This window comes from Sus scrofa, chromosome 15 (assembly GCF_000003025.6).
Source record: "Sus scrofa isolate TJ Tabasco breed Duroc chromosome 15, Sscrofa11.1, whole genome shotgun sequence".
NCBI lineage: Eukaryota > Metazoa > Chordata > Mammalia > Artiodactyla > Suidae > Sus > Sus scrofa.
Genome location: NC_010457.5, coordinates 83244117 through 83264540, shown reverse-complemented (window position 1 = coordinate 83264540; position 20424 = coordinate 83244117). Strand labels below are relative to the sequence as shown.

At 35.8% G+C, this 20424-nt stretch overlaps 1 protein-coding gene across 3 annotated transcripts in view; it reads right to left on the bottom strand.

The window, feature by feature from the left end:
- Nucleotides 1–20424, bottom strand: part of AGPS (alkylglycerone phosphate synthase) — a 139843-nt gene that overhangs the window by 21365 nt on the left and 98054 nt on the right. For all 3 annotated transcript variants that reach the window (XM_021075128.1, XM_003359569.5, XM_021075129.1), the window contains exons 15-19: nt 15628–15697; nt 14333–14394; nt 10061–10150; nt 3763–3862; nt 1208–1265 (exon numbers count right to left, since the gene is read on the bottom strand). In XM_021075128.1, coding sequence (XP_020930787.1) covers nt 1208–1265; nt 3763–3862; nt 10061–10150; nt 14333–14394; nt 15628–15697 — 380 coding nt within the window. The remainder of the gene's footprint in view (nt 1–1207; nt 1266–3762; nt 3863–10060; nt 10151–14332; nt 14395–15627; nt 15698–20424) is intronic.

Genomic DNA, 20424 nt, shown 5'->3' with positions numbered 1-20424 from the left:
ATGTCTCTTATAGAAAACAGATGGATAATCTCAAAAATTACAATGTTGGAGTTCCTGTCATGGCTCAGTGGTTAGCAAATCCAACCAGGAACCATGAGGTTGCAGGTTCGATCCCTGGCCTTGATCGGTGGGCTAGGGATCCAGCATTGCTGTGAGCTGTGGTATAGGTTGCGGGTGCGGCTCGGATCCTGTGTTGCTGTGGCTTTGGCATAGGTCAGAAGCTACAGCTCCCACTGGACCCCTAGCCTGGGAACCTCCATATGCCAAGGGTGCGGCCCTAAAAAGAAAAAAAAAAAAGGACAAAAAAAAAAAAATCACAGTGTTAATGACAGAATGACCACTGTTTAACTTTTTAAAAAACTGCTTCATAGTACTTTTATAAGACTGCTAGTAACATAGGTGTAGATATGACAATTTTTTTTGGTGATGTGATCAACTCTCCAATAAAACTTAATACTCACTACAGTGATCAAAAATAATACTAAAATAGCATTAAAATCAAAAAAGTTTTTTTTCATGTCCTTTCTTGATTAATTAGCTTAATTGTGGGTGGGCAGAACACTCAGCTCTTCAATATGACATAGCTGACTTCCAGCTACATTCCAATAGCGGCTGAAAAACATATATGTAGATTTTCCCTCCCTTTAAAAACTTTTGCTGTTGGGAGTTCCTGTCGTGGCGCAGTGGTTAACGTATCCGACTAAGAACCATGAGGTTTCGGACTTGATCCCTGGCCTTGCTCGGCGGGTTAAGGATCCAGAGTTGCTGTGAGCTGTGGTGTAGGCTGCAGGCGCAGCTCGGATCCTGCGTTGCTGCGGCTGTGGCATAGGCTGGTGGCTACAGCTCCGATTCGACCCCTAGCCTGGGAACCTCCATATGCAGCAGGAGCGGCCCTAGAAAAGGCAAAAAGACAAAACTTTTGCGGTTATAGTCAAATACCTACCAGGTAAGCGGGGCTATCCTGGGCAACATGAAGTTCCTGAGAACTCAGAAGTCTGTCTAGATTCTGTTACTTAGGCAAGCTTGTCAAATCAAGCTTCTGCTGGTTACGACCAAAACACAGGCTATCTCAGTGGTACACACAAAAACTTCCAAGAGATCTCAAGTGCTCTCAAATTATTCATATTAGGACTCTCCCCAGCATTTTGTCAAACCAAATATTTCAAACAGTAGGAATATTAGAAATTCCACCCCCAAAAAAGAATACCTCCGTGGTGGTGTGACAGGCTCCCTCCATTAGCAAGGACTTCTTCTCTAGCAGCTGCCTGTATTTGGAAACAATACAACAAATAGATCACTTGGAATTCAAAGAGTGAGAACAACACCCAAAGGAGACACATACTTCCTGTGTTAAATAATAAACCAGAGCCTAATTTTCCTTTCTCTTGGGCTAACTGTATTTTAAAAGTAATTAAAACATGCTGCCTAACTTTGTAAGGTTTTTTTTTTTTTTTTTAGTGAATAGTCACAATGTCTACAATTGTCACTTTGAGATACTAGGAAAAGAAAAAGAAGGCAAAATAATCAGTTCAGCAGCACTAAACGGTTAATAACTAAAGTTTTGTGGAGTTCCCTGGTAGCTTAGCAGGTTAAGGATTTGGCATTGTCACTGCTGTGCTTCTGGTTGCTAATGTGGTATGGGCTTGATCCCTGGCCTGGGAACTGACACATGCTGTGGGCACGGTTAAAAAAAAAAATTTTTTTTTTGAGGAGTCAGGTCCAACTCTGAAGTAAACATCTCACTATACCAAAAAAAAAAATTTATTGACTGCTTATGGTATGTCCAGAAAAGCACTAAGCAATTTACTTGTATTAACTCATTTATTTTCACTATAGCCTTGTGGAATAATTACAATTACTCCTATCCCACAGAAAAAGAAAATGAGGCTTAAAGGATTAAATTACTCACCTAATATCATCAAATGGATATCAGACTCAAGATTCCTTATAATACTATCAGGGATTAATGATGAAAACCCTTATGGAGAACATTTCTTAGGTCATTGTTTTAGAACAAATTACTTGTCAGGCCTATGGATATCTAAGTGTAAAAGAAACTCTTTATTTTATCCTCTAACATGTTAGGTCCCTTACAGAGCAATAAGGTTAGAAAGATAAAATACTTAAAATCAAAATGACGGAAGTACATGGTGAAAAAAGGGTTACACAAACTGGAATTATATTGATTCATGAGTATATATAGGTGTGAGGTGGAATTCCTACAGTGCCTTGGACCTCTCAGAATTACTCAGGTGTATATACACCATCTGAGTTAGGACACAGTATGAGGCCTTTCCCCTAGGAGGGACAGATGGACCACAACTCATTGAACCTTCATCACTTAGGATTTAGGGTTTTTCAAGTGAATTACATGTGCCAGCCCTACTCTAAGAGATTATATATTCTAACAAATTATTTCAAGTAAAGCAATAACTACTTTAAATCAGCAGCATTTAGAGAATGACAACCTGGATTGGGAAAGAAGGAATATTTTCACTTTTGTAGTACCACAGGGAAGGGGTCCTTGGGTAGCCAGGGGGCAATACCAAAACACTGAAAGGCTAAGGTGATGGGAAAGGACTCAAACTTTTGAGAATGACAGATATGCTCATTATTTTGATTGGGGTGATGATGTCACAGATATACTCATATGTCAAAACTCTGAAATTATATACTTAAAATATGTGCAGTTTACTGTATCTCAATTATACTTCAGAAAAGCTGTTTTTTTTTTTTGCTTTGTTTTGTTTTTTTAAAGGAGGCATAATAGAGAGCCAACCAAACACTGTCTGTGGTTTGGGTCTAAAAGTGTGCCACTGAAAATCACCTTGTGGCATTATCTTTGGCAGGCAGGCAACAGGGTTAACACTATTGGTATGCACTAATACTAACCTGAGGTTTTAACAAACCCCAGTCTCTTCCTGGTTCCTCCACAGACTAGTCTGTTTTATCAGCTCTAGGCACCCCTGTCATGAGAAATACTATCAAACAGAAGGCTTTGTAAGAATTAGAAGGCCATTTAAGAAACGTAACAGATGGCATTCCCATCATGGCGTAGTGGAAACGAATCTGACTAGGAACCATGAGGTTGTGAGTTTGATCCCTGGCCTCACTCAGTGGGTTTAAGGATCTGGCATTGCCGTGAGCAGTGGCGTAGGTCGCAGACACGGTTCGGATCTGGTGTTGCTGTGGCTGTGGCATAGACCGGCAGCAACAGCTCTGATTAGACCCCTAGCCTGGGAACCTCCATATGCTGCAAGTACAGCCCTAAAAAGACAAAAAAAAAAAAAAAAGAAGAAGAAGAAATGTAATAGAAACTGCTAGCAAATGAACCTCAAAGGCCTACATACAGCTTTAGCTAGTTAAAAAAAATATATAAATCTACATTGAGGACATTACAGCAACATAAACCAAAAGCTTTAGGGCTGCTGACCTCAAGAACAGAAACCATCTGGAGTTGGATGGGCTCTCAAAGTGATAGAGGATCCCCACAGGCCTCTGTTATTCAATTTAATCAGTTATTCCATATTTTAAGTAACAACCAAAGAATTACAGGCTACAGAATGTTAATTTTAGAATATTAATCTTAATATATATAATTTAGTACTCAATCTAGTGCAAAAAATATACTACTCATTTCTATGGGCTATCAACTCAGTAAACCATAAATTATTAGAGTCAAACTAAAATTCATAAGTTGATATAAAGTTTATTTAAATTAATAAAAGAATATAAGAGCTATATTCACATATGAAAAATTACCTCAGTTTGTTCAAACACAGTCAATGGGTCACTGATTCCCCTGTAGTTAAAGGCAAAGTAGAAATAGATACATGCACCTGCATCATAAGTCTGCGTCACCCTAAAAAACAGACAAAATCCCCACAAGGCTTTAAGTTAAGTGAAACCAGATTTACTTAACATCTAAAAACTTAAAGGCAAGATTGTCTGAATGATTTGCTTAAGTCATAATCTCATTCTTATTTACCTTCCATCTCTGTCTTTGGAAGGAATAGATTTGCTGAATGAAGGAAATTTAATAACTATTTGTACTATTTTTATAACTTTTTCTGGATAAGTTTTGACTATTACCCCCCCAATTAAAAATTTTAAATGTAAATATTTCTCCAATTGACCTGAAATAAACAAAAATTCCACTTCCTCAAAAGGGATTTTTTTTTTTTTTAACAAATATACTGCAGTTAAAGACAGTCCCCAAACAAACTAAATGGAACTTAGTGATTCATTATAAGTCTTCTTCTAAACTTCCTCAAAGTTAACAGAAATAAATATAAGAACTTAAAACTAGAAATAAGAGAAATGTACAAATATCAAAAATGATCAGACTGGGTAAAATACAGCATCTTCACAAGTTCTAATTAATAAATTAGTAACAACTTTGAAAACAAACTGATCATATCAAATGCAGTTACATAGCCTAAAGGTTTTATACTCTGTATGTGTGTTTATAAAAGATATCAAGAATGTTAGATTAATAAGTCATATACATGATATATATATATCTGGGCTATCAAAATGCAATTAGGTGAAGCATTTGAAAGGGAGCTAAGGTAATCATAGTCAAAACTCTGAATGCAATTTACAAAGAGGTTCCCACAAAGAATTTAATTTAACAGAAGGAGCAAATGCAGAGGAAATACTCTTTTTACTACACAATACAAATGGAATCTAATCTAAAATTTTAATGGCCTTTTAGGCCAAATGTTAGGTGCCTCAGAACAGAAGAAATGAACTGCTTAACAATGCTACTGTCAATTTGCCAGCTGTGTTTTTCTTCTAGTGTTAATTCACACCCATAAAAAAGATCCCATGAATGTTTACATTTTAAGTACCAGATTTACAAAGTTTAGGAAAAATTAGAGAAACACTTTGACTATGAGGACACTATCACTACCAAATCTAGCTAAATGTAAAGGGCACATGAATGAAATGAGCTTATGGCAGTAAAATATACATCACTTACATGAGAATTGTTAAATCAATAAATAGAAAATATAACTAAATATTAATAGGAACATTGACACCTTCCAACAAATCCAGGATATATATTACACAATTCAATTTTCAGTAGTTTAAGTGGGCTTCAAAAATTACAACAAAGCTTGATTTATCAGTTATCTCAAGCAAAGTAAAAATAATAAAAATACTTTTGGAAGACCTTAATTTGGGTCCACTTCAGAAAATGACATATCTATTACCTTTTAATATATAATTTTTATCATTTAAGGCATTTAAACACTAATGTCTTCCAAAACATCTGAACAAGAAAAAGTGTGGCTGCCAAAGTTATATTATTCTTTACTTTCTCTCTCTCTTTTTTTTTTTTTTTCTTTTTTTTGCCTTTTCTAGGGCAGCTCCCACGGCATATGGAGGTTCCCAGGATAGGGGTCTAATTGGAGCTGTAGCCGCCGGCCTACACCACAGCCACAGCAACACCAGATCTGAGCCGTGTCTGTGACCTATACCACAGCTCACGGCAACACCGGATCCTTAATCCACTGAGCAAGGCCAGGGATCGAAGCCACAACCTCATGGTTCCTAGTCGGATTTGTTAACCACTGAGCCATGACGGGAACTCCTTATTCTTTCATTTCTAAAAAAATTTTGTGCTGTATACTTTTTGGACTATTTTATTTGCATTAGACTCACTGTCTAGGAAGTCCTTCCCCCAAAATTTCTTCAGAAATTTAGAGTCAGAATTTCTATTTCAATATACAAAGTACCTCTTAAAAGACAGAAATGAAATAAATGAACTCAATAAATGCACCATACAGCTGAATTCTTTTCCTTGGGATCTTCGATTTTAATGAGATCTATAACTATTTTTTTTTTTTTTTTGTCTTTTGTCTTTTTTTTTTTTTGTTTTGCTATTTTTGGCGCTCCCGCATATGAGTTCCAGCTATTGTGAGTTAGAAGTCGGAGCCACATCCAGCCGCTCAGCCACCCACTCACGCCCCTCTTCCCCTCCCCCCCCCTCATTTCTAGCGATTCGTCCACTGCGCCAGGGCTTATATTTTTTTTTATGCTTTTTTTTTTTTTTTGGCAATCCAGGCTAGGGGTCGAATCAGAGATGTAGCTATTGGCCTGAACCACAGCCACAGCAATGCAGGATCCAAGTTGTGTCTGCAACCCACACCACAGCTCATGGCAGGCAATGCTGTATCCTTAACCAACTGAGCAAGGCCAGGGATCAAACTCATAATGTCCTCATAGATACTAGTTGGGTTGGTTACCACTGAGCCATGACAGAAACTCCCAGAATAGCTTTTTAAAAACCTGGTCATTTACACTCAATACAGAATAATCTCCTTAGAACTATCAATCAGATCAAATCAAACTGAACTAAAATCAAACTCTAGTTAATGTTAACCAAATATGTGCTATAAGAACGATATTTAAAACCACTATTTAGCAAAATTATTCAATTAACTATACTTTGCACATTCTAAACTCTGGTTTTATAAGATGATCATGGAAGCTGAGCATATAAAGCTTTTCTGGCGGGGGGAGGCTGTGCCCATGGCATGTGGAGGTTCCCTGGCCAGGGATCAAGCCCACGCCATAGCAGTGACAACAATGGATCCTTAACTGCTAGGCCACCAGGGAACTCATCAGAAAATCCTTCTTAAAAAAACAACTACCAAATAAATGACATATGATCACTCAGAATATGTATATGTATTCTATCTACCTATAACACAATAGATAATGAAGATCCTTAGTTCTTATAAGGACCTTCTAAAGAACCAAGACAAATGTTTTTACAGAAGGTATCCTAAGGCAGAATATTACTTCCCAATCAATTTCAGTAAGCAGTGGTTTATCATAATATTTTCATAACGGAACAGAAATCTCAAGAGATGCTGCATAGGGAGGTAGCACAGAAGGAAGAAAGGATAAAATCTGCTAAGTTACCATTTGGCAAAACAAAAGAATAAAAAATCCTCAGCTACACAAAAAACAGAATCCATTATTTAAAATGTTTCAAATTTTACTGTTAGCAAATAACTTCTGGACTATAAAGCCAGCTTGATGTGTTTTCCGTTTTAAATAAGAGGCTTGACAGACCAGACTGTAAAGAGAAGAACTAAGTACAAATTGAGGTTGATAATATAAATGAACACAGTTTTTTCTTAGTCTAAACACTTTAAAATAAAACATTCATTTTTAGGAGATCCCATCATGGTACAGGGGAAAAGAATCTGACTAGGAACCATGAGGTTGCGGGTTCCAGCCCTGGCCTTGCTCAGTGGGTTAAGGATCTGGCATGCCGTGAGCTGTGGTGTAGGTTGCAGACGAGGCTCAGATCTGGCAGTGCTGTCGCTGTGGTGTAGGCCAGTGGCTACAGCTCCGATTAGATCCCTAGCCTGGGAACCTTCATATGCCGTGGGTGCGGCCCTAAAAAGAAAAAAAAAAAAAATTCATTTTTAAAGATACCTCCAAATTAAAAAAAAAAAAGAGAGAGAGAGAGAGAGAACATGTACATTCTTACTCATTTGGAAAGGTTCTCTCCAAGATCAGTCACTAAGCTACCAGTAGCTTTACCAAGTTACAAGCTTTTTATTAAACAGAACATGGCCCCTATTTTCCCTTCCTTCAATAATCTCTAAAATCCACATTTTTAGCTTTTACATTCTTTGGTTCTACCCCAAAAGTACTTGTTCTACAACAAGTTAATAAACCCTTGACTTGGTAGTTCCTGAAATGTTTTTCAAATCCTATCTCTCTCACACAGACCCATAAAAGACTACTTCAAGGATATCCTTCTGACTGACATGAATTTTTAAGGTGTAAGAAAGATGCTTTCCTCACATCTCATGTTAGAATTTTACTTTCTTACCCAGCAAAAGCACAATTTTGCAAATTCTAAAAGTTATCTGTCCCTATGTGGCAACAAGCAGAACTAAGAAACACAATATGGTAATAGAGAAGCACAAGATGAGAGAATATAAAAGAAAAAAAAAAAATCACAGAAGAGATTCCAGTTTAAAGAGTACAGAAGTATTTCTAGCCTTGCAAAGCAAATAAATGCAAATTATCATGCTCTGTCAACATATCAAAAGGGCCAAACAAATGGATGCCTTCATGGGAATTTGGCATTCAGGAAGAAGAACAAATACCCATATTTTCCATACTAATACTAGTATGACTTGTCTACCTCCAAACTTAATGTGACTACATCATGATAATACATAAAATGGCATTTATATAGCCCTTTATATGCTTTCTCATTTCACTCTTATAATAGTCTCTTCAAGTAAATACATTACTACTACTTTAATAATGATAAATTTAGAGCTCAAAGAGATTAAATTACTAATAAAAACAGAACAGTGCTTTCACTCTTTAGACACATGCAGTGTTACAAAACAAAGAAATTTAAAAACTAAACAGGAAGTTGCCAGGGGGATGCAGTAGGCAGAAAGGCCCATAAGTAGTTCTAGGCTAATCAAAAGAACAAGCATCAGGAGTTCCCATTGTGGAGCAGCGGAAATGAATCCGACTAGTAACCATGAGGATGCAGGTTCAATCCCTGGCCTCACTCAGTGGGTCGGGGATCCAGCGTTGTGGTGAGCTGTGGTGTAGGTCGCAGATGTGGCTTGGATCCCACACTGCTGTGGCTGGCAGCTATGGCTCCAATTAGATCCCTAGCCTGAGAATTTCCATATGCTGCAAGTGCAGCCCTAAAAAGCAAAAAAAAAAAAAAAAGCATCATGAATAGAAATATACAGAAATGCTGTTGTGCTGAGCTGAAGCATAACTGTTGTTTCAGGATCCAGCACCCAGTACACTTAACAAACCATAAAGACACCACATTATTTACAAAATTACCTAACTTTTATTTATGCTTTATATTCTAAGTTTTTTGTTTGTTTCTACAGTATACTGGAGTTGTATTCTTGAAAACCACACACATGTAAAAAAAGAGAGGCAATTATATAATACAGAATGTTCAATAAATTTTAAAGGGCTCAATTACTACTGCATCATTTACCTTAAGGTTCCCCTTCTCATGATCTGTCCTAATTTCCCTTTAGTCTCCATTCCAATTAATTTTATAACTTTTTAGAGAAGTCAAATGCTCGATTCAATCTTTATACATTTAATCTCCCAGTACTTATACAGAAAATTAATATCAAAAGAGCGAACAGAAAGAGCACCCCTTCTCAAGAAAACTTCCTTTTGGGCTGCTGCTATTTAACTAAGAGGACAAGATCATCAGTTAACTGTGATCCAGTATGGATCATAACTGTCCCATATGGAAGATACTAGCCATACGTGGTGTTTTGAATTTAAATTATTTGAAATTAACAAAATTTAAAATTCAGTTCCACAGTCATACTTGCCACATTTCAACCACTCAATAGCCACATGCGGCTTGTGGCTCCCTTACTGGACAGGGCAATACAGAACATTTCCATTGTCACAGGAAGATCTATGGGAAAGCAACGGGGATCTTCGTTTGGATCCTCCGTTCCACTCATTCCTATATTCCACATCCATTCATTTAATTAACAACTGACAAAATGGTTAAAGTGCTTTTTCTCTGGTGAAGAGAGATGCTGACAGAAAAAAAATGGCTATATGTATATGTATAACTGAATCACTTTGCTATACACCTGAAATGAACACAACATTGCAAATCCACTATACTTCAATAAAAAATAAAAACTAAAACAGAAACAGCTATATTGACTGTGCATATAATTTATAGTTCTTGACTACATATGTGATTTATAGTTTCAGTAAATGAAGGAAACCTTCTCTTACTCCAGGAGCTCAGACATTTGGCTTTTTAACGTCACGCTGTCCAGAGAGTGTAGAAGGCTCACTCATGGAAGAGTGTTCTACTTCTAACTGGCTCAGGACTACTGTAAAATCCTAGTGGCACAGTTCTAACAAGGTGGCAAGTGAAGTTTAGGAAAGCTTGCTAAGCAGAACAAACTGACACTTTTCCTCAGTTCACAAATTACACTTTTCCATTAATTAAAAAAATAGTTTTTTTTTTAAAGAATAAGGACAATTAAAAAAAACTCACCTGCATGTAGAAAGAGGAGCAAACTGAACACCCTTCTCTTTGCATTCCCTTGTTATTCTTTCTTTTACATTTCTACAGAGATCTACAACCCTAGAAAACATAATTAAATGTGATATTAAGCTCCAGTAAGTTACAAAAATTCTAATAATTGCTGGTATTGGCATACTTCAGGTCAGAAATTCTCTTCACTAAAAACTTTCATACTCATTCTTTCAAGAATAAACAAGAGCCTTGATCATTCAAACTGAGCCTTCCATTCATAACTTCAAGGGAGCAAAGTCCTTTCCCTTTTTGTTACAGGAAAGACAGAAGTCAGAGGAGTATGCTTAAGTCTTCTGAATGCAGTTTCCAATACTAAGGAAAATCTAATTTCAAAATAAATTTAATTGCAAGATTTTAAAAGCTTTTTAAAAAGCGCTAAAGAAAATGTTAATGAAAATTCAATTCTGGGCTTTAGAAATACCAATCTATATCCACATCTAAAATGTTTTCTTTAATTTAAAAATAATTTAGGAGTCCTCCCTTTGACACAGTGGGCTAATTATCTGGCTTGTCTCTTTGGAGTCCCAGGTTTTATCCCTGGCCTGGCACAATGTTAGAGATCTGGCGTTGCTGAAGCTGTGGTGTAGGCTGCAGCTCTGGCTAGAATTTGATCCTTGGCCTGGAAACTTCCATATGTTGCGGGGGGGGGGGGGGGGCAGATGAAGAAGAAAAACAAAAATTAATAAACAATTATAGCATTATACCAAATGTTCAAAACCCTATTTTCGAGCCCTTATAAGGTAAAGTCCTGCTCAACAATGACACTGGACAAGAATGACGTGTCAAGTTACACTGGAGTGTTTAACACTAAAAGTTAATGAAAACAGACAAGTGAGGTACAGATCTTAAAGGGGAGGGAAGATTGATAATATTTAACAATATTAATCTAGTTAATGTGAGCTATATAACATACTGTTAAAACTATTTTGTTTCATCTGAAAATAAAACTATTAAAGTATATATTTTATACTATATTTTATACCATACCATATATCAATAAAACCATTTTATTCTCCAATAAATATCCTGGCTCAACTTGATAAGAACAGTAACACTTAAATGGATTATACTTTATTAAACACATTAAAGTTATCTATATTTCAAAGAACAAAAATATGATTAAAATATAAATATGAAAAAGGGTTTTAATGTTTTACTAGCATATCAATTTTTACTTTTATAAATATAGTGTCTGAAAGTTTTATAAATTCAGATTTTATAAGATAGCACTGAAATTCCTCTTTATTCTGTCAGAGCTATACAGGTAGACAAAATTTATCAGTGCTCTCTATGCCTTACTTATAAAATGGTAAGAATACATTTTTTTTAATCTCTCAAAGTATTTAGACTATTGAAAATTAATGTCTCTATTTAAATAACCCAAATTACAAAATAAATACTTTAAATATAAATAAAATCTACTAAGATTTAATATCTATCTACAGGGGTTAAGGAATACTACAAATTTATAAAAGTAACAAGTTCTTTATCATGACTCTAAAAAATGGAATTCAGGTACTACATAATAAGAATAATATACTTACCCAACTTATTAGCAAATTTAACACTACTGACCACTTCCTCCTTGAAAGAAATTTCCCTGGGTTCCTCTCACAGCACTAGTTTTCCTCTAAATCTTCTAGTTATTATTCCTCAGTCTCCTTCACTACTTTTATTTCTACAACTTACATGTATCCTTTGTTTTTATCCCTTAAATGCTGAGGTTCTCTGGACTTCTTAGGCCTTCCTCTCTTCATCCATTTATCTATAAGTTTATAAAACGCTCTTTTGGTTTTAATCACAAGTCTCAAGATGGGGTTTCTAAAATCTGTAAATCTCCAACTCAGACCTCCTAGACACCTATTTTTATGGGCTGCAGTCTTACACTATTCCAGAGTTCATTCACAGGACTCTATGCAGAATATTCACTGAGCACCTAACAGGTAGAGTCATTGCACTAGGGCCACTGAGGAATGCATACAAACTAGTAAGACCAATCATCCCTTAAGAGAGACTTCAGCATGAAAAGGCCAAGCAACCTAATAATGTGTAAGGGTTGAAGATCCTGATCCTATGGGCTGGTGATAAACATGGTTTCTACCTAGCTAAAGGTTTGAAACAGAAGGTAAGTTACTAAATGGTAGCAAGTAAAAAAAAATTCTTTTTTGGTCTTTTGAGGGCTGCACCTGCAGCATATGGAGATTCCCAGGCTAGGGGTCCAATCAGAGCTGTCGCCACCGGCCTACCAGAGCCACAGCAACGTGGGATCTGAGCTGCATCTGCTACCTACACCACAGCTCACAGCAACACCAGATCCTTAACCCACTGAGTGAGGCCAGAGATTGAACCTGCAACCTCATGGTTCCCAGTCGGATTTGTTTCTGCTGCACCACGATGGGAATTCCCAACAAGCAAATTTTATGTCAGAAATATAGTGGCTTTCCCTTAATTTTATTTTAAAACTTAGGTCAAAGACAATGTTTTAAATCATAACAAACCAAGTATGTAACCCAGTATAAAACAGTAAGTCAAAAAATATGTAAGAATATACAAAGAAAGGATAAAAGAAAAATGAAACAATAGTGCCTGATTAGCTTTCAGTGTTGGAAGAATTAAAAGACAAAATGGTAATCATCAGTTAGTAGTAATTTGATGACAAGGAAATTCATAAAACTGAAGAAGTAACATTACACTAAACCACTTTCCCCAGCAAGAAAGGTATTAAAGACTAAAATGATTTTTGAGACAACTATGAATAGCTCCCAAACCATATCTGCTATTCAAAAATATCAGATATTGGTGTTCCCATCATGGATCAGCAGTTAACCAACCCGACTAGTATCCACGAGGACACATGTTCAATTCCTGGCCTCGCTCAGTGGGTTAAGGATCCAGCATTGCCGTGAACTGTGGTGTAGGCCATAGATGTGGCTCAGACCTGGTGTTGCTGTGGCCGTGGTGTAAGCCTGCAGCTGCAGCTCCAAATTGACCCCTGGCCCAGAAACTTCCATATGCCATGGGTGGAGTCCTAAGAGAGACAAAAAAAAGTATCAGATGTTGATGAGTTGATAATTCTTTTTATTTATAAGATTTATTCTCCATAGCAAAACATCATCAAAAATTAAATGCTGTGAATAATACATATTATAAATGTGATTATTATCTTATACTGCATGGAATATGAACATCAATGCACCAAAAGTCATAACCCATAGTAAATGAAGACAATGTAGAAAAGTAAAAAATGTTTTCAGGGGAGAAAAAAAAAGAGGTTAGGGTAGAACAATAATGTTACGATAAATGTTACAGATTTAAAACAGTAAATTTTATAAAGAAAAAGTAAAATGTAAGGTATACCAGAATAAAAATGTACTAACAATCTCAAGAATTTTTTACTACAGAAGAATAACTCCACAAGTCTATTTTTAATAAAGCCACTTCACATTTCCTAATTAGTTTTTATTATTAATTCTCTAACCAATATTTTCATGAATATATGAGTAATTATAAAAACAGAAATTATATATATATATTAAATCACTTAAATTCAAGTTAAGATCTTGCTTTTTTTTTTTTCTCTCGTCTTTTTCCTTTTTTCTAGGGCCGCACCTGCGGCATATGGAGCTTCCCAGGCTAGGGGTCTAATTGGAGCTGTAGCCGCTGGCCTATGCCGCAGCCACAGAAATGCCAGATCCAAGCCACGTTTGCACCCTACACCATAGCTCACAGCAATGCCAGATCCTTAACCACAGAGCAAAGCCAGGGATCGAGCCTGCAACCTCATGTTCCTAGTCGGATTGGTTAACCACTGAACCACGACAGGAACTCCATTAAGATCTTGCTTAATAGTGCATATACAAATATCAAAAGCTAAATGGTAAATTACAAAAGAAGGTTCTATTTTGCGTGAACTTTTTAAGCATATTAATCACTTAATGTAAATCAAAGCTAAGTAAAGTCATAAAGTAACATTTAATGTTCAGTAAAATTCTTTAAAATATAAACTTCAATAATACCTTCCTGCTACAGAACATGGACATTTCTGTCTAAGACCAAAAAAATGGTTGCAAATATGACATTCTGATGAAGATATTAATTTAAATAAAAGTGATTACCTTGTTGCAATATTTCCTTACGAAATTTTGAAAGTTTACATAATCACACACAAAGATTACTTCAGCAATCTATATAGCATATTTTAATAATATCAGGGATTTTATTTCATTTTACCTGTCCCAAGGAGCAGAAGTCTCAAAAGACTCTCCTAAAACATAGTATTCCAAACCCAAGTCCTGTTAAAACACATACACAAAAATCAAGAAATTAGAACAGATACGGAAGTAGTATTAATATCATTGTTAGTATTTCCTGTTGCTAATTAACCTCCCAGGTACTTTACTATCTACCTCAAGAGAGCACGAGAAAGTGGCCCCAAGTGTGAGATATAACCTCTAGGAGGATAGGAACTCTGTGTAGTTTCCCTCTGTGCCTTTGGCACCAGGCAGAGTGCCTGACACATGGAAGGATCTCAAATATTTCTCCAATGAATGCAGTTTCTATCCAGGAACCATCTATGTACATGCAGAGAATACCAGCAGAATCAATTTTTAGTGGTCTAAATAGCAAATTAATCAATACCAAAAAGTGATCATCAGAATAAAGGAGCAGGGAGGTTGGGAAGTTGGAGGGAAGGGGACCTAAGGAAAAGACAGCTCCTTAAAATCAACTTTTCTTTAATTAAAAAGAAATAGAATATGTAATGCCTCTCTGTACTGATTAAACAGAACATCTGGAACCACCTCTGCTATGAAAATATATTTCATGGAGTTCCTGTCATGCCTCAGTGGTTAACAAACCCAACTAGTATCCATGAGGGATGCGGGTTTGATCCCTCGCCTTGCTCAGTGGGTTAAGGATATGGCGTTGCCGTGAGCTGTGGTGTTGGTCACAGATGTGGCTCAGCTTCTGTGTTGCTGTGGCTGTGACACAGGCTGGCAGCTGTAGCTCTGTTCAACCCCTAGCCTGGGAACCTCCATATGCTGTGAGCATGGCCCTGAAAAGACAAAAGACAAAAAAAAAAAAAAAAAAAGAAAATATATTTCATAGGATACAAAATATAATGCTTACCTTACAGGTAACTTATAATACTAAATTTTTTATCCAGAGAAATTTTAATAAATTTTATTGGTGTATAGGTGACTCACAATGTTGTATTGGTTTCAGGTGCACAGCAAAGTAAATCAGCCATACGTATACATATATTTCCATTCTCTTTCAGATTCTTTCCCCATAGAGTATTTTATTTTTATACCAAAACTGGAAAGAACAATTCACAAGCCGCCACAGAAGTTCAAAGATATGAAAGGAAATTTTATAAGATAAAAAATCCTGGATTCAAGCATAATATATGCTAAATTACAGTAGGTTAAAATTTAAGAAAATGAAGAAAATCATTTTATTTACTAAAAGTAAGAAAAAGTATTGTCTGCAACATAAACTGACAAGGGAAATATGAGATAACTTACTCGAATGTATGCAATGACATAGGTCAGCAAATAACCTCTCTGTCCATTATCTTCTCCAGCTGCCAATCCACTGTAATTAAAGAATGAACTGTCAATATACTTCAAATAAACTATTAAAAAATATATATCATATACCAAAGAGCTATCAAGTGAATAGACTTGGATAACAAAAACATTTTTAATATTCAGTTTGTTAAAATTAATTTAAAATTCTTATATTCACCAAACTAGTATGGTGATATGAACTCAACTAATTCCACTAATATTGCCAAAAGAACAAAGAATTAGCCATAAGAAACAAGTTTAAATAAATGTAATCTTTGAAAGCAGAACAAGATACTTAAAATATTCTTATTTTAGTCATTATATTCTTATCCATGTATTTATGTTTTACTATAGTCTTATTCATATATAAAGATTTGCATTGATTGACTAGGATCTTCTAATCACCAAGAAGTTTCTTGAGTACTTGAACACCTGGTATTTGGAATATTAGACATTACATTTATTTTATGGGATTTATGACTTAAATGATAGACAAAGCATTTCTTACACAGATATATTAAACTTTATGTAGCAACATATAGACAAGAACAAGAGCAAGAGGTAAGGTCATCCATATCAACTGGAAAGTAGTTTTATTCACAGAAACTTTATTTGGTGATCTAGTTAGGATTAACCCCATAGAACATATAATTCAGTTCAAGTACTCTGCTTTGTAAAAAAGTCATTCTTTTAAAAGACTCAATTATTGATTTCCACCACCTTCATTAGAGTTTTTAATTTTGCTTTTTTCCTTCATCAGGCAGAAATTAATTTTAGTCAACTAAATAAAACTTACCCCAAACTTCAAAGAACCCACTAAAACTCCTTCAATAAAAACACATAAAAAGAAAAGTATCTTTCCCTGTGCCTCTCTTGGATCACGACTGAGGGTTAACTTTTGTGTCCCTCTTCTCAGTACCCTAACTGTACCTCCTTGGTCTCAGGATACTAAGCCCTTAATTGTGGTATTTCCTAAGACTCAGGTTCTGAATCTCTGTGATTTGAGCCTCTTTTCATTTCTCTTAGTTAAAGCCTTTCTTCCTTCAATGTTTTGCTTGAATTTGGAAGTAAGTAAATGATACAATGTATATGAACCCCCATTCTATACAAACACTGTAAGGCAATTTTAAGCTAGGACATATGGGCTAAATCAGATTCCCTGACTTAGTATTATAGTTGGATATACAAGAGTTAGTGTTATCCAGAAGAGTGACAATTACTTGATAGGAGGAGCTCTAGTCTAGAACTACTTGGCACAGGGTATAATGAAATGAAGGGATTTGTTTGTTACTAGAATGTTCATGAGCAAAGCAAACAACTTAGGTCAAGCAGCTAAGATTGGAAACTTAAGAAAAAAACAGAAGCCAATTCTGGGTTAGATGTGTACTGGATGTGAGGCTGGAGTAAGGAGACAAAGTTCCAAACAATAATAAAACTAGCCAGAAAATTGCTATGGCAAGTACTTGGAGAAAAATAGATGAACACATACCTCAGGGAGATATGAAACAGAGTCAAACACTGAGTCACAGAGAGAAAAAAACCTTACCGGTCTAGGAAATAAGAGTTAATGCTAAGCCTACCACTGGTATAAGGAAAGGAAAGGAGAGTGAAGACTAGGAAAGGATGCAAGAGGCCACTGCTGGGAATTTTGAGAAGGTACATTCTGAGTATGTACCTGGTGAGAAGTAACAGGTATGAACATTTAGTAGGCCTGTCTCTCTTATCAGGCCTACTGACATAAAATACATCATCTTGATATATCAGGATAAGAAAAAGTCCAACCAACTCTGTAGTCCTAGGTCAAGCCATTTTTCTTTAGACCCTTTTCTAAAAGGGAAAAAAAAGATCTGTTCCACTTTGGAATCTAGTGTGACAAACCACACAGAAACAGGCATTTTCTTACCTAAGGCAGGAAAAAATGGGTGTCCATTCTAAATTCATACCCCTCCCCCCAAAGAAGAAAAGTCATTCTCGGTTTGCTTTTCTGAATCACAGTTTTCCTGCAAATTTAGATTTTTGGAACCTCTCTTTTATTTATTTATTTATTTTTTTTTAGCTTTCAGAACTATCTAGTCTTATGGCTAGAATTACTTTAGCATATAATATGTAAACAACAGTAGGGCTTAAAAATCAAATGCTTTGTAATGTGCCATTTTTGCAGCCACTCCAAAAAACTATACTTAAATTCAGCTGCCATATGTCAAGGTAGCAACATCCATCTCCTTCCTCCTGTTCCCTCTACAAATTTCAAGTATCAATTAACCATGTTCTTAAACCAATTTAAAGCTATTTCATGAGGAAGGACTGGGAAGATTACTGAAAGAGGAATGAGAGACACTCTTTTTATATAAAAGAGCCATCTGGTGAACCTAATCGCTCTCACGCTGAAGTACATTAAACAACTTAAGCACTTTAAAAATAACACTTAAAATATAATCCTTAAAAAATAACAATAACATACGAATACCTTAAGTTCAATGGTAAATATCAACACATATGTCATGATTGGTGACAATCATGCTTAGCTCTTAGAGAAGTTAAAGTACATTACTAGCAAATACAGATAAACAATCAAAGCATGATTATTCAACATTTGGTTATTATGTTCTGTTGGATCACATGTGCTCAAAGATATTTAACAGTGATTGAGTGGTAGTGGAAGTCAAAAAGGAAAAATGACCAAGATAACACAAAAATGTTCTCAAGTGTTGGGAATACTTCACGAAAAACATCAGTTTAATACTACAGAGATGGCAGAAACAGAAGATAAAAGAATAGAAAATAAATAATAATTAACAATGTTTTAATTTGAAATAAAATACCTGAGCTAAATTACCTTATGAAAACTTTATTAGAAAGAAACTTTAAAATAGTGCAGTCCTCCAACTAGTTATGCAGAAGAAGAAATGACTGAGGAGTGAGGGTTGGCAGAGTAGTGTCTTAAATAAAAAATATCTTTGGCAGTTCCCTGATGGCTTGGTGGGTTAAGGATCCAGTGTTGTCACTGTTATGGATTGACGCAGGTTCGATTCCTGGCCTGAGAACCTCCGCATGCTGTGGGTTCAGCCAAAAAAAAAAAAAAAAAGAAAGAAAAATATCCTTGAATCTTTCAGTGGTTAGAAAAAAGAACTAGTGCCTAGAGAGAACTGGGGGGAAACTAAGACTTATGTTAGGAAACTACACAAAGATATACTCCCAAGTATTAAAAAATCTAAAGAGCCCCAAGTCATCTGCCTAATGTTAGGCTGGGGTTGTTCAACACAGATCTCTGCATCTAAAGGGAGGGAGTCAGATGAAAGAATATTAAGAAACTAATTACAGTATAACCAAGACATAGCAAATAATAATAACAAAAAAATGACACTCCAATTAGGCTTTAAGTTTTAATGCTTTGCCCTTGCTTTAAACCTCATTTATTATAACCTATTTTTAATGGATGAATTTGATACCAGTTTTGTTTAGTATAAGCAAATTGCTGAAATTAAATCAATAGTACTGTGGCCTCATTATCACTATCTAAAGAGACCTGGATTCACCTTAAGAAAGTTTCACTATTACTTTTAAGTTTTAAATGGCTGGTATTCAATGAAAAAAGCAAAACTGGCCTTACATGAAAAGCCAGTTCATGATGGTTGGTGGCTCAAATTAAAACTGACAAAATGGTTCTGATACATACTTTAAGATTAAAATACACTGTTTTAGTGCTGGAGGGGTTGTGGAGAAAAGGGAACCCTCCTGCACTGTTGGTGGGAATGTAAACTGGTACAGCCACTATGGAGAACAGTTTGGAGATACCTTAGAAATCTATACATAGAATTACCATATGACCCTGCAATCCCACTCTTGGGCATATATCCGGACAAAACTCTACTTAAAACAGACACATGCACCCGCATGTTCATTGCAGCACTATTCACAATAGCCAGGACATGGAAACAACCCAAATGTCCATCAACAGACGATTGGATTCGGAAGATGTGGTATATAGACACAATGGAATACTACACAGCCATAAAAAAGATTGCCATAATGTCATTTGCAGCAACATGGATGGAACTAGAGAATCTCATACTGAGTGAAATGAGTCAGAAAGACAAAGACAAATACCATATGATATCACTCATAACTGGAATCTAATATCCAGCACAAATGAACATCTCCACAGAAAAGAAAATCATGGACTTGGAAAATAGACTTGTGGCTGCCTGATGGGAGAGGGAGGGAGTGGGAGGGATCAGGAGCTTGGGCTTATCAGACACAACTTGGAATAGATTTACAAGGAGATCCTGCTGAGTTGCACTGAGAACTATGTCTAGATACTCACATTGCAACAGAACAAAGGGTGGGGGAAAAAATGCATACATGTAAGGATAACTTGATCCCCTTGCTGTACAGTGGGAAAAAAATAAATAAAATAAATAAATAAATAAAACAAAATACACTGTTTTAAGAGTGACATAGTAATTAGGCATAAGTAAAGGGGAATAAAAGATGCCGGGGGGGGGACATTCACTTTTATTCATCTTTTTAATAAACATTTAATCAAGAATCTAGTACATACCAAGCAGCAATGGTGATGCCCCAAAAGAGATAGGTCATGCCCTATAGAAATTATATGTGCATAAGGATAAAAGGCATTTTGTCATCATCCTATCCTAGTTAGAAATGTGGCACATTACTAACTAGTAATGATTGCTGGCTACTCTGAATTGAGGTTATAATTATAGATCCTACAAATTACAATGTGTGTAT